At 38.2% G+C, this 12,723-nt stretch overlaps 1 protein-coding gene across 1 annotated transcript in view; it reads left to right on the top strand.

Moving 5' to 3' along the window:
* Positions 1-12,723, top strand: part of MAP2K5 (mitogen-activated protein kinase kinase 5) — a 349,068-nt gene that overhangs the window by 131,689 nt on the left and 204,656 nt on the right. Inside the window, exons 10-11 of the mRNA XM_006831503.1 lie at positions 11,461-11,529; positions 11,624-11,705. Coding sequence (XP_006831566.1) covers positions 11,461-11,529; positions 11,624-11,705 — 151 coding nt within the window. The remainder of the gene's footprint in view (positions 1-11,460; positions 11,530-11,623; positions 11,706-12,723) is intronic.

The following is a 12,723-nucleotide window of genomic DNA, read 5'->3' as shown; positions in this document are numbered from 1 at the left end:
AAAGCATCAATTCTTCTACGGTCTTCCTTATTCACTGTCCAGTGAGGCAGTCATTTATCTTTTAAAGACATTTAAAAAGTAAGAAAAGATTCATTTTATATTTGCTCACGTATACTAGTTTTAATGTTTCTGTTCCTTTGTTCCTAGATTTCCATCTAGAGTTCTCTTCTGTCTGAGAGACTGCCTTTCTTTTTCATTTCTTCTACCGTTCTACTGGTGATGAATTCTTTCAGTTTTTGTCTGTCTGAGAAGTCTATATTTCACCTTCATTTTTGGAAAGTATTTCTACTAGATATAAAATTGTAGATTAGCAATTCTTTTTCAATATTCAAAAGATTTTATTTCACTGTCTTCTGGCTTGTATTCATTCTACAAAGCCTATTGTCATTTTCATCTTTAATTCTCCATAAATAAAAATTAGCCTAGTAGCTGGCTGATTTTTAAGATTTTCTCTTTCTTATTGGTTTTAAAAAATTATAATGAGTTTTGATGTAGTTTTATTAATGTTTCATTTGCTTGGGTTCATGGATTTATGGATTTAATGTTTTCATGAAATTTGGAAAAAATTTAGCCATTATTTCTTCAAATATTCTCTATTCCTCCCTCTTTAAAAACTTTTATATTAGGTCACTTGAAGTTGTCCCACAGCTCAGTCTCTGTGCCTATTTTAAGTCTTTTTTTCTCTAAATGTTTTCATTTTGGATTCTTTTTATTGCTTTGTCTCCAAATTTATTAACCTGTTTGTTTGATCTGCTGATAATCACATCTAGTGTACTTTTCATTTCCAATATTGCACTTTTCATCTCTGAATGGGTCTTTTTTGTATCTACCATGTCTCTCCTTAAAAAGCTCAATATTTTCTCTACCTTCTTGAACATATGGAATATAAATAGGATCATTGTATTACTGTCCTTGTCTACTATACCCACTCGTCACTTATATGGTTAGGTTCCAAAGACTAGGTCATTATGTGAAAATTGGCGTTATGAGAAAATGAAGAATGACTATATCAGAAAGCAGAATGAAGGATGACAGCATCATTACATGACTGCCAATTGCATCATTAGATAATAACCAAATTACATCATTCCTGAGACTCGTGGCCCAGCCAAGTTAACACATAACCTTAACCATCACAGCAATGTTACTTTCACCTCACTCCTTGGTGCTTGTTACAGCCAGATGTATGTCATTAATGCACAAAAGAGTTGGACAGTAGATTTTTTACTATTGTCATGAATGAGAAATGTCAGTTCGCTAAATAGTCGTGAGGAATAGGTATAATTTTACCACATGTATCATTTATTGGTCGGTTTTGATTGCTTTTTCTCCTCATTCTGAGTCAGATTTGCTTTTAAGTTGTGTTAGATGAGACCAGTCCAATGATTCGACTAGAGCTGATTTTCCCATTACTGAGACAGTACTGTTCTTAGCACCCCACCAACTGTGCTAGGAATTACTGGTAGGAACATGAACTCTCTCTCCTGTCCAGTGTGAGCTCCAGAGATTGTCTTCTCTGGTCCTTTCTGGTCCTTCTTTCCCTGGCCTCTGATAGTTTCCTGACATGTATGTTTGCTAGTTAGTACTGAGGGAACCTCTGCAGCTCTTTGGAGGTCTGCCTGTGAACCCTTAGCTGCCCAGTCCTTCTCAGCCTCCCAGTCTGTCTCCTCATCTTAGGGAGACTGCTGAGCTCTGCCTGGGTTTTCTTCCCTGTACTGGGGCCTGGAAACTTAGGCAGTAAGCAGGGCAATCATAGAGCACATCTCACTGGTTTTCCATTTTTCAGGAACCCTTTTCCTGTTCTGGCTAATATCCAATACCTGGAAGCCTGTTGGTCTGTACCCCTTCCTTCCTAACTTCCGTCCTCCCTCCTGCTTTCCCTTCCTCTCTACCTTTCTTTCTCTCCCTCCCTCTTTTCCTTCCTCTCTACCTTTCTTTCTCCCCCACCCCAATATCCTTTCCTTTCTGGTCACCTCTGTAATCCAGATGTTTACTCAAATTGTTCTTTTAGTAAGTAGAAACTACCACCTATTGATGATGTCCACTGTGCTGAGCACTTTACAGGAGTCCTGGTGTGGCACTGCAGGATAATGCACTGGATCTCAAGGTTGGTTTGAACCACAAGGTCGGTGGTTCAAACCCACCAGTTGCTCCTCAGAAACCCCATACAGGGTCACTATGAGTCAGAACCAACTCGATGGCACCTAACATCAATAAGCACTTTATAGATATTTTCCTCATTTAATACTCACAATACCTTTTTGCAGCTGTTACTATTATTGACCCTGATTTTACAGAAGCAGAAGCTGAGGCACAGAGAAGTTAAATCATTGTCCTGGGGTCACACAACTAATCAGTGAAATCATAGTTGGAATCCAGACATTCTTGTCCCAAGAATGCTGTGCCATTAATTACCCTTAATTTATTTCCTACATTGTAGTTCTGGTAACATAAATTTTCCTCTCAAAAGTCTTCAATGGCTCTACATTATTTCCCAAGCAAACTAAAAATCCAGTCTGTCACCAGCATACTTTTATAGTATTATGTGTCTGAATCCTCTGCTGTTTTAAGTTCTACTCATTGCCTTATATAAGCTCAGGTGCTTTCTCACTTCAACGTTTAGGTTCACATGAACCTAAAACCAAACCTGTGTCCATCAAGTAGAATTCCAACTCAACAGTGATCCTATAGGACTGAGTAGAATTGCCCCATCAGGTTTCCTGGACATCATTATGGAAGCAAACTGTCGACACCTTTCTCCCATAGGCGAGTCTGCTAGTTTGAACTGCCAACCTTTGGTTTGCATCCAAGCATTTAACCACTGCACTACCAGTGCTCCTCTTGCTGTCATTACTGTTGTTAAGTGCTGTCGAGTCAATTCCAACTCATAGCAACCCTGCATAAGGTTCCTGAGGAGCAACTGGTCAGTTTGAACCTCCAACCTTGAGGTTCAAAAGACTTTGAGGTCCAGTGTTTATTCTATAAGTGCCACACCAGGAATCCAGTACTCCTCACATTTCTTCCCAATTTGAATGTCTTCACCCATATCTGTACCTATCACAATCTTTAATACCCTTGAAGGATCAAATCAAAAGCTGCCTACTCCTCTGAACTTACCTGGATAAATCCTGCCACTTATGGTCTCCCTATAGTTCACTCTCAGGTCCTCTCAGTCACTCATTCTCTCCTTTGACCTGCTCACAAATTATCTTTATTCATGTATTTCTTGTGGGTGTTACCAACTCTCCCTTGTATTCTGTTATTAGTGCACATGTACATTTCTCTTATTATATTGAAATCTCTTTGTCAGGGAGCATACTTACCCTCTTGTCTTACCCACTGATCCTTGCAGAACCTTGCATATAGGGGCGAGTACAGTGCACTACACATAATGACTAGGTGCTAAAAACCTAATTTGTTGAGTGACTGAATGAATGAATACAGATTTGTTTTTTCATTTGTCCTTTACATCATTCATTCATCTTTTGAAGTGACATCTTGGAATCAGCCTTGGCTCACATACAAAATATCCTAGTGTGTTCTTTGTATGGACCATTGCTCTCACCCCAAATATTTTTTAGCTTTTTTTTTTTTTTTAATATTAAAGGGTGAAATGAAAGGTTAAAAGTTAGAAGTGCATTTGATCTTTTGCTGACCCTCTTCTGACTTTTGTGTGACTTCAAGCATGTCACTTGGACCTCTCAATGACCTCAGCTGTGAAACAGGGCTGCCTGGTGTCACAGAGGGATTGTGAACGGCAGCAAATCACAGTCCTTGTCTCAGCAGAATCATCTGCAGGGCTCTGATGCCTTCGTAGAATGACTAGTGAAATTTCATTTCCCAAGTAAGGTGCTCAGTTGGACCTACACTCTGGGTATCTGTGGGAGCAATTAGATGAGAATCCTCAAAAATCTGTAACTTTCCTCTTCCTACATACAATAATGTTTACTCTTCTAAATGTTCTTGTTGTTTATACTGCCCCACCCCCCAAAAAAAGCATATTGTAATGTCTCCTTGTTCAGAGTTCAAAGATGCAAAAAGATTTAAAGTATTTTAAACAAGCAGGTTGGATTTGAGGATGAATAAAAAAAGTACCTTGAATTTGAATTAAATTTGAATTTAGAAAAGTTCCTTCCTCAAGAAGAGCGTTTTGAAAATGATGCTAATCACATTGTAAAGATAATGCTTTAAGAATGACTGTATTTAACTCATGAAATGTATTTCTGGCTCGTTTGGTTTTTGTTTTAGTATAGGTAGTCAAGACAATTGCAAATAAGTAAAATAGAAAACAAAACCTTTTTATACTGTTAATGTGTTATATAAAATCTCCCCAGTAGTAATGCTTGCAGGATTTCATAGCTTTCTCACTATTGTTTGTTCTCTAATTGGGGGGCAGAGGGGGGAGAGGGATTCACCTCACAGGGAAATCCCCAGCACTGTATGTAGCATGTGCTGATTGTCATTCTTTGACTGCTTTGGGTTTTGGCTGCTTTTAAGCTAGCATTTAAATGGACCATTTGATTAATCATTTGTATACTGACTGTAATCCTCCCAAATTTCCTTTCTGGGTTATACATACTGTAAAAGACAATTATGTCGCCACAGATTAAATAAGTGAATTAAAACAGAATCGCGGCTTAATTTGACCTGTGATTTTGCTCTCCTTCCCTTTAGTGGAGTGCGTGCCACTCTAGCAAATAAATGAAGTCATCCATGACAGCTTGTGATGAATTGCCGTATTTATACTGTATATTTTAATAGCCTCACACTAATTTAAATTGAGCACAGAGTAAATTATAATTCAGTCACTTGACTGCTTATATTTAACTTGACAACTCCTTCTTATTTGTCCTGGAGGTGGACTGGAGAGCAGCAGCGGAGTGGTCTCAGGTATCACTTAACCCTTTCTCCATGAAATGCTTCATGTTCAAATGGTCCCCAGTGGGAACAACATAGAGCTCTCTGAGAGGAGAAAAAAAGAGACGAAGACAAAAATCTCAGAGAGTCCCTACTTTCCCTTGTGCTTCAGAAAGAAAATTGGTATTTGCCATGCTTTTCTCCATTGCCTTCAAATAAAGAATTGGACTTGTTTATTTTTAGCAGTTTAAAGCTTACTCACAAGAAGGCTCAGGGGAAGGAGAATTAACCTTCCACCAGAGTGCCAAGTCCCCCAGAAAATAGAAGAGCGTTTTAGGGAGTGATTTTAAGGTGGATTTTACTTTCCCTCTCAAGTTCCCGGAAATTACGCTACTCACTTTTCCTCCCTCATGGAATCTCCACTATTCTGGACTATACAGTAAATACCAAGAATGACTGAGACTTGGTAGAGTACAATGAGGGCCACATTTGAGGGTCTACATGGCACTACAGGAGGTCTGCAGTAAAACCTTCAAAAGCCAAATGTGTATAAGGTGGAAACCTCTTAGAGGAGGAAAAGGCAAACATTATCCATGAAGCTGAGCAATAGAAAAGTGGAAAGATTGCACCCTGCCAAAGGTGGAGAACTTGTGAGACTTGGGGAAAAACAAAGCAGTCCTATTGAGCTTAGTCCAGCTGTAGAAATCAGCAATCCATTTTCCGTCTAGAAAAAAGCTTCTTATTTAAAGGATTAGAGTTGTAAGGAGCACTTCAATTAAATCTCACATCACGTAAGGCGTACAAGTGGGAGTAAAACCCTGGGCTGGGCCCTGGGCGCTCGAGGACTAGAACGATGCCTAAGACTCACTGTTTGCCCACAAGGAGCCCATACTCACCCTGTATTGCTAAGGGTTCTGGTTTTAGCAGATGAAGCATAATGTTAAAGGCAGAATGTGGTGGGGAGAGTTATTCTAGACAGAGTTAGTGATGAATTCTGATGGAGGACTTTGAGGTGGGCTTCTTACAAGTAAGTGGTGGCATTAGCATCCACACTGGATCCTAAAAGATAGAGAAAGTTTATATGATCAGTGACTGTGGGAATGGGGAGAGAAGTACACTCCTAATGGAGAGAACGGCAGGAGCAAAGACCTGGAATTGAAGGGAAACAGAGAACATGTGTGTGGACCAGGAAGAGTCAGTCATCTGATTTCTCATGGATTGGGTTTGGGAAGAACAGTGCATGTAATTAGATAAGAAGAACAAGTTTTTAAAAGAATTGCTTGACTGTCATGCTAAAGTTTTAACTTTATTATGGGCTCTGGAAACTCCATTAAGGGTTTTGATTGGGGAATAATATGCTTGCAGCTAGGAGTTTTAAGTTAATTTCAAGGTGTTCATAAGCCATGCAGAATCATGTTATTTCTAGGTTGATAACTTGCATATGCAATATAGTGAAATTGTGGTACTGTAGGATAAGCAATTAAATTGATCAAACCTACAATCAAGATATATTGATAATTATTGGTGATTGGGAGTCAAAGGTTGGAAACAAAGAGGAAGGTTCCACAGTTGGAATATGACTTTGGTGATAGAAATGATGCTAAAAATCTTGTGATAGAATTTTGCAAGACCTATTACGAATTGGGCTGCAAACCTTAAGGTCAGCAATTCGAAACAACCAGCTGTTCCGTGAGAGAAAGATGAGGCTTTCTGCTCCCGTAAAGATTTACAGCCCCGGAAACCCTGTACAGGGTTGCTATTGGTCGGAACCAACTCCACGGCACATAACAACAACAACAATGACAAATTCATTGCAAATATGTATTTTTTAGACAACTATACACATGGAATCACTAACAATCTGCAATATGTAGATGATACAACCTTGCTTGCTGAAAGTGAAGAGGACTTAAAATACTTACTGATGAAGATCAAAGAGCACAGCCTTCAGTATGGATTGCATCTCAATGTAAAGAAAACAAAAATCCTCACCACTGGACCAATAAACAACATTCTTATCAACCGAGAAAAGATTGAAGTTGTCAAGGACTTCATTCTTCTTGAATCAACTATCAACACTCACGGAAGCAGCAATCAAGAGATCAGACGACATATTGCATTTGGCAAATATGCTGCACAAGACCTTTTTAAAGTGTTGAAGAACAAAGATGTCAGCTTAAGGACTAAGGTGTGCCTGACCCAAGCCATGGTGTTTTTAATAACCTCATATGCATGCAAAAGCTGGACAGTGAATAAGCAAGACCTTAGAAGAATTGATGCTTTTGAGTTATGGTGTTGGAAGTGAATATTGAAAGTGCCATGGGCTGCCTAAAGAACCAACAGATCTGTGTTGGAAGAAGTGCAGCCAGAGTGCTCCTTACAGGCCAGAATAGCCAAACTTCGTCTCTCATACTTCGGACATATTGTTAGGCGGGACCAGTCACTGGAAAAGGATATCATGTTTCTTAAGGTGGAGGGTCAGAGAAAAATAGGAAGACTCCCAGCGAGATGGATTGGCAAAGTGGCAGCATCAATGGGCTCAAACGTGGCAACAATTGTGAAGTTGGCCCAGGATCGGACAGTGTTTCATTCTGTTGTACATAGGGTTGCTGTGAGTTGGTACTGACTCAATGGCACCTAACAACAATATACACATGGAACTCATTAGATGGCATACACAGAAATCAAATTGACTACATCTGTGGAAAGAGACAATGGAAAAGTTCTATATCATCAGCCAAAGCAAAACCAGGGGCAGACTTTGGCACAGACCATCAATAGCTCACATGCAAGCTCAGACTAAAGCTGAAGAAAATTAAAACAAGTCCACGAGAGCCAAAATATGACCTTCAACATATCCCACCTGAATTTGGAGATCATTTGAAGACAGATTTGATGAATTAGAATGGAAAAGTTGTGTGATAACATCAAGAACATCATACAAGAAGAAAGGAAAAGACAAAAATTGATGTCAGGAGAAACTGAAACGTTCTCAATGCTAAAGCAAATGGAAGAAATGTGGTAAAAGAGCTAAATAGAATGTTTCAAAGAGCAGCTTGAGAAGACAAATTCAAGTATTATAACAAAATGTGCAAAGACCTGGAGTTAGAAAAACAAAAGGGAAGAACATGCTCAGCATTTGTCAAAACAGAGAAACTGAAGAACAAATTCAAGACTTAACTTCCAATATTGAAGGATTCTGTGGACAAAATTTTGAATGATGCAGAAAGCATCAAAAGAAGATGGAAGGAATACACAGAACCATTGTACCAAAAAGAAATGGTCAATGCTCAACCATTTCAAGATGTAGCATATGATCAAGAGCCAGTGATACTGAAGGAAGAAGTCTTAAAAAACTACATCGAAGGCATTGGCAAAGAACAAAACTCTGGGAATTAATGGAATGCAACTTGAAATCTTTCAACAAACGGATGCAGCACTGGAGGTACTCACTCAACTATGCCAAGAAATTTGCAAGACAACTACCTGGCCAAATGACTAGAAGACCCATATTTGTGCCCATTCCAAAGAGAGGCAACCCAGTGGATTGGGGAAGTCATCAGACAATATTATTAATATCTCATACAAGTAAAATTTTGCTAGAGATAGTCCAAAAACAGCTGCAAATGTACATCGATAGAGAACTGCCAAAGGTGCAAGCCAGATTCAGACAAGGATATGGAACAAGGGATACCATTGCTGATGTCAGGCAGATCTTGGCTGAAAGCAGAGAATACCAGAAAGATGTTTACCTGTGCTTTATTAACTGTGCACAGGCTTTCAGTTGTGTGGATCATGACAAGCTATGGACAACATTATGAAGTGTGACTATTCTGGAACACTTAATTGTGCTAAGGAGGAACGTGTACATACATAGACTAAGAGGCAGTTGTTCGAACAGATAAGGGAACGCTGAATGGTTTAAAATCAGGGAAGGTGTGTGCCAGGGTTGTATTCTTTCACCATACTTATTCAGTCTGTATGCTGAACACATAATCCATAAAGCTGGGTTATATGAAGAAAAACGTGGTATCAGGGTTGAAGGAAGACTCATTGGCAATCTGTGATATGCAGGCGATACAACTTTGTTTGCTGAAAGTGAAGAGAACTTAAAATACTTACTGATATAGATCAAAGACCACAGCCTTCGGTATGGGTTGCACCTCAGTGTAGAGAAGACAAAAATCCTTACCACTGGACCAGTAAACAACATCCATACAAATGGAGAAAAGATTGAAGTTGTCAAAGACTTCATTTTCTTTGAAATCAACCATCAACACTCATGGAAGCAGCAGTCAAGAAATTAAACCATGTATTGCAGTTAGCAAATCTGCTGTACAAGCCCTCTGTAAAGTGTTAAAGAGCAAAGATGGCAGTTTGAGGACTAAGGTGTGCCAGACCCATACCATGCTATTTTCAGTAACCTCTTATGCATGTGAAGTTTGAACAGTGAATAAGGAAGACTGTAGAAGAATTGACTGATTTGAGTTAATATTCTCCAAAATATTAAAAGTACCATGGACTTCCAAAAGAACAAACCAATCTGTGTTGAAAGAAGTACAACCAGAATATTCCTTGGAAGCCAGATGGCCAAACTTCGCATCTCATACTTCAGACATGTTGTCGGGAGGGGCCAGTGCCTGGAAAAGGATATCATGTTTGGTAAAGTGGAGAGTTGGAGAAAAAGAGGAAGCCCCTCAATGAGATGGATTGGCACAGTGGCAGCAGCAGTGGTGTCGGGTGTAGCAACGATTGTGAGGTTGACGCAGGACTGGGCAGTGTTTTGTTCTGTTGTGCTTAGGGTCCTTATGAGTCGGTACTGACGAGATGGCACCTAACAACAACAACAGGATAAGCACTGGGTTGCTAACTTCAGGGTTGTTAGTTCAAAACCACCAGCTGTTCTTTGGACACCCTATACAGGGTCAATATGAGTTGCAACCGACTTGGCAACAATTAACAACGAACTCACTGAATAAATGGCATTTTGAAACAAGAACCTTACCGTAGATTAGAAATCACTTAGGGAGTTTCTAAAAAATACAAAGATGTGGGTCCAACTCTAAAGCTTCTGATATCATTGTCCTGGGGTAAGGCCTGTTCATCAGAATTTTTTAAAAGCGCCCAAGGAGATTATAACGTGATGCCAGACTTGAGAACAGTAGCTTTAAAGTAAATAACCGTATTCCTTTTAGCAGAGATTTTCTAGGGTGAAAGGTTCCCTGTATTTGACATGGTGGTATGAATAGCTATAATATTTTATGGCAGAGAATTGAAATAACACTAGATGGATTTGTTAATGTTTTATATAGGAACAAAAATGTAAGTGAATATTGTTGGCAAATGACTATTGATTGGGAGACATGTTTAAATGTTTCTTGGCAGTTTTGTATTACAGTTACAATCTAGTTTAGTGAATGTGTTTATAAATAACCCTAAAGCAAAGTCTTGATAGAAACTGGTTATGCTCCCCACCCCCACCTTCCCCTCTTCCAAACAGATATCAATACTATAAAATGTGTGTTTGAGAATTATCCTCTTCTTTCCTGAATTTATCAGCAGTTTTTAATTTTAAAAATGTTTTTTCCAGTATGATTTTATTTATTATTGTTATAAAGTATAGTTCACTGCTGAATGGTGTATAACTTCTCTCTATCGGGGCACTCCCAAATATTGTTTTAATTTAGAAATATTTAAAGACGGTCACCTCTGCCACAAGTCTTAAAAATCATAAGTTTTCAAAATTCTCATCACTGTCTTATTATTACTGTCTTTTTGTAAGTATAAAACCATTGCCCTTGAATTGGTCTCACTTAAGGCCTAAGTAAAATTTGAACAGCTGATGGCTTTCTTTCTTAAAAAGAAAACAAACAAGTGTTTGAAATAAAGTAGAAGTTATGCTAGGTGGGTTTTTGAAACAATTCCTTTATTACAAGGCTGACCATTGGTTGCTGTTTTAAGGAGGCATGCTGGGGCATGCAGGAGACTGAGACTTGGGTTAGGGCTCTACCCGTGTTGGACTGCATGGCTCCATGGGTTCCTCCTTTCTAAAAGACGAGTGTTAGATTGAATGATTTCAGTGTTCCCTTCAAACGCTAACATCCTAGAACAATATTAGTAAAGCAATATTCTCCAACTGGAAGAATTTTTTTTTAAAATGACATATTAAGAAAATTCTCTCCTTATTCTTCTCATAATTAAGAACCTGATTTTAGCTGTTGCCTTGATTTGCCTTCATTCCCACTGAATCACAGACACTTCTCTTTTAATGGTTTGAGGGGCATTCCTATCTTCCTTTTCTGAAAATAACCAATGTGGCCCAAATAGGGTGTATAAATTAAGAGTGTTATAACTTAACTGACTTTTAAAGCCATTAATGCTGACCTTTGAGACCTGGCTTTTTCCTTAGCCCCATCAATCACGTCTGTACCACCTCCCCCAATACAAAGTGTTACACAGATGTGGATACAGTTTGTGTTCCCCGGAATTACAATGGTGGGGAGGAGAAAGGGGGAGGAAGCACTTTTTTTTTAGTTTTTATATTCCATAGTGATTATTTGAAGGAGAATAAATGTGTAACTATTGATATCTTTCTCTATCTAGGTCATATTATTAGATATTACACTGGAACTTCAGAAGCAAATTATGTCTGAATTAGAAATTCTTTATAAGGTAATTTTTTTTCTCTTGGCCATTTCTACTCATAAAGCATACTATGTTACTGACTTGCAGCTCTGAAGCTACTTTTGTCTTCTTTTTGTTACAGTGTGATTCATCTTATATCATAGGATTTTATGGTGCATTTTTCGTAGAAAACAGGATTTCCATATGTACAGAATTCATGGATGGTGAGTTTCCACGTTACAATACTTAAAAATAATTTGGAGAGTAGTGTTTTAAAACCTAGTTTTGTCATGGATATCAGACAGAATTAAAATTTATTACAATATATTAATAATTACTTCCTTTGTACTTTAAAATCATCTTAGTGTTAGGGGTTACTGGTATTAAATATTTGTAGCTGAGCTATAATTTCAAGAATGTAATTTACTCACTTTTATTGAAATTTTAAATAGAACAGATTAAATGCTAGTTTAATCAGTGGTTTGATATTCGATTCTTCTATACAATCTGTCTTTACTTGCAAACAGATGTTCTGTTCTTTTAATGTTTCAATAGCCAAAACAGATTTCCTTTTAAAGAAATCTATTAACCCAATGTCCTGTGTCTTTCAGAGAGAAATCAGTTCTTAATTGCAAGACAAGAAATTGTTTTTCAACACAGCTGTTTAGCCAAAATGTGTTTAGTTGTCTTTGGACTTTACCCCTTTCCTTCCATCTGTATTTCACACTTGTCTGTTTTGTTAGGTCTTTCTTGATGCGAACTTTGTGAGAAATACAGATTTCTTAGTCCTCAATCAGTGAAATGATATCATCACTGTTATTGTTTATCTATTTCATATTTAAAGAAGTCTTTAAATATTACATACTCAGTTTTTCAGTCTAGCCAATTAAACTCAAATTTTTTTATATATGTACTCACTTCCATTGTGGGGCTCTTGGTACATTGCTAAAGCAATTAGTTCATAACATGCAAGACTTTTTAATGAGTGAACAACAATATCTTGATACAATAATAAGGTGTGTTGTTGTTGTTAAGTGCTGTCGAGTCGGTTCAGACTCATACAGACCCTGTATAGGATTTCCGAGGCGTGGCTGGTGGGTTTGAACTGCTGACCTGATGGTTTGAAGCCCAGTGCTGATCCTACAGTGCCATGCCAGGAGTCTACAGTAAGGCGTATATTATGTTATAAATAAGTTCTGATGTCAAGTATTAAAAATCTTACATTCACGGAGAACAAACAAG

This window comes from Chrysochloris asiatica, unplaced genomic scaffold, assembly GCF_000296735.1.
Source record: "Chrysochloris asiatica unplaced genomic scaffold, ChrAsi1.0 scaffold00004, whole genome shotgun sequence".
Taxonomy (NCBI): Eukaryota; Metazoa; Chordata; class Mammalia; order Afrosoricida; family Chrysochloridae; genus Chrysochloris; species Chrysochloris asiatica.
Note: the sequence above shows the minus strand (reverse complement) of the source record. Positions and strands in the feature narration are given on the sequence as shown.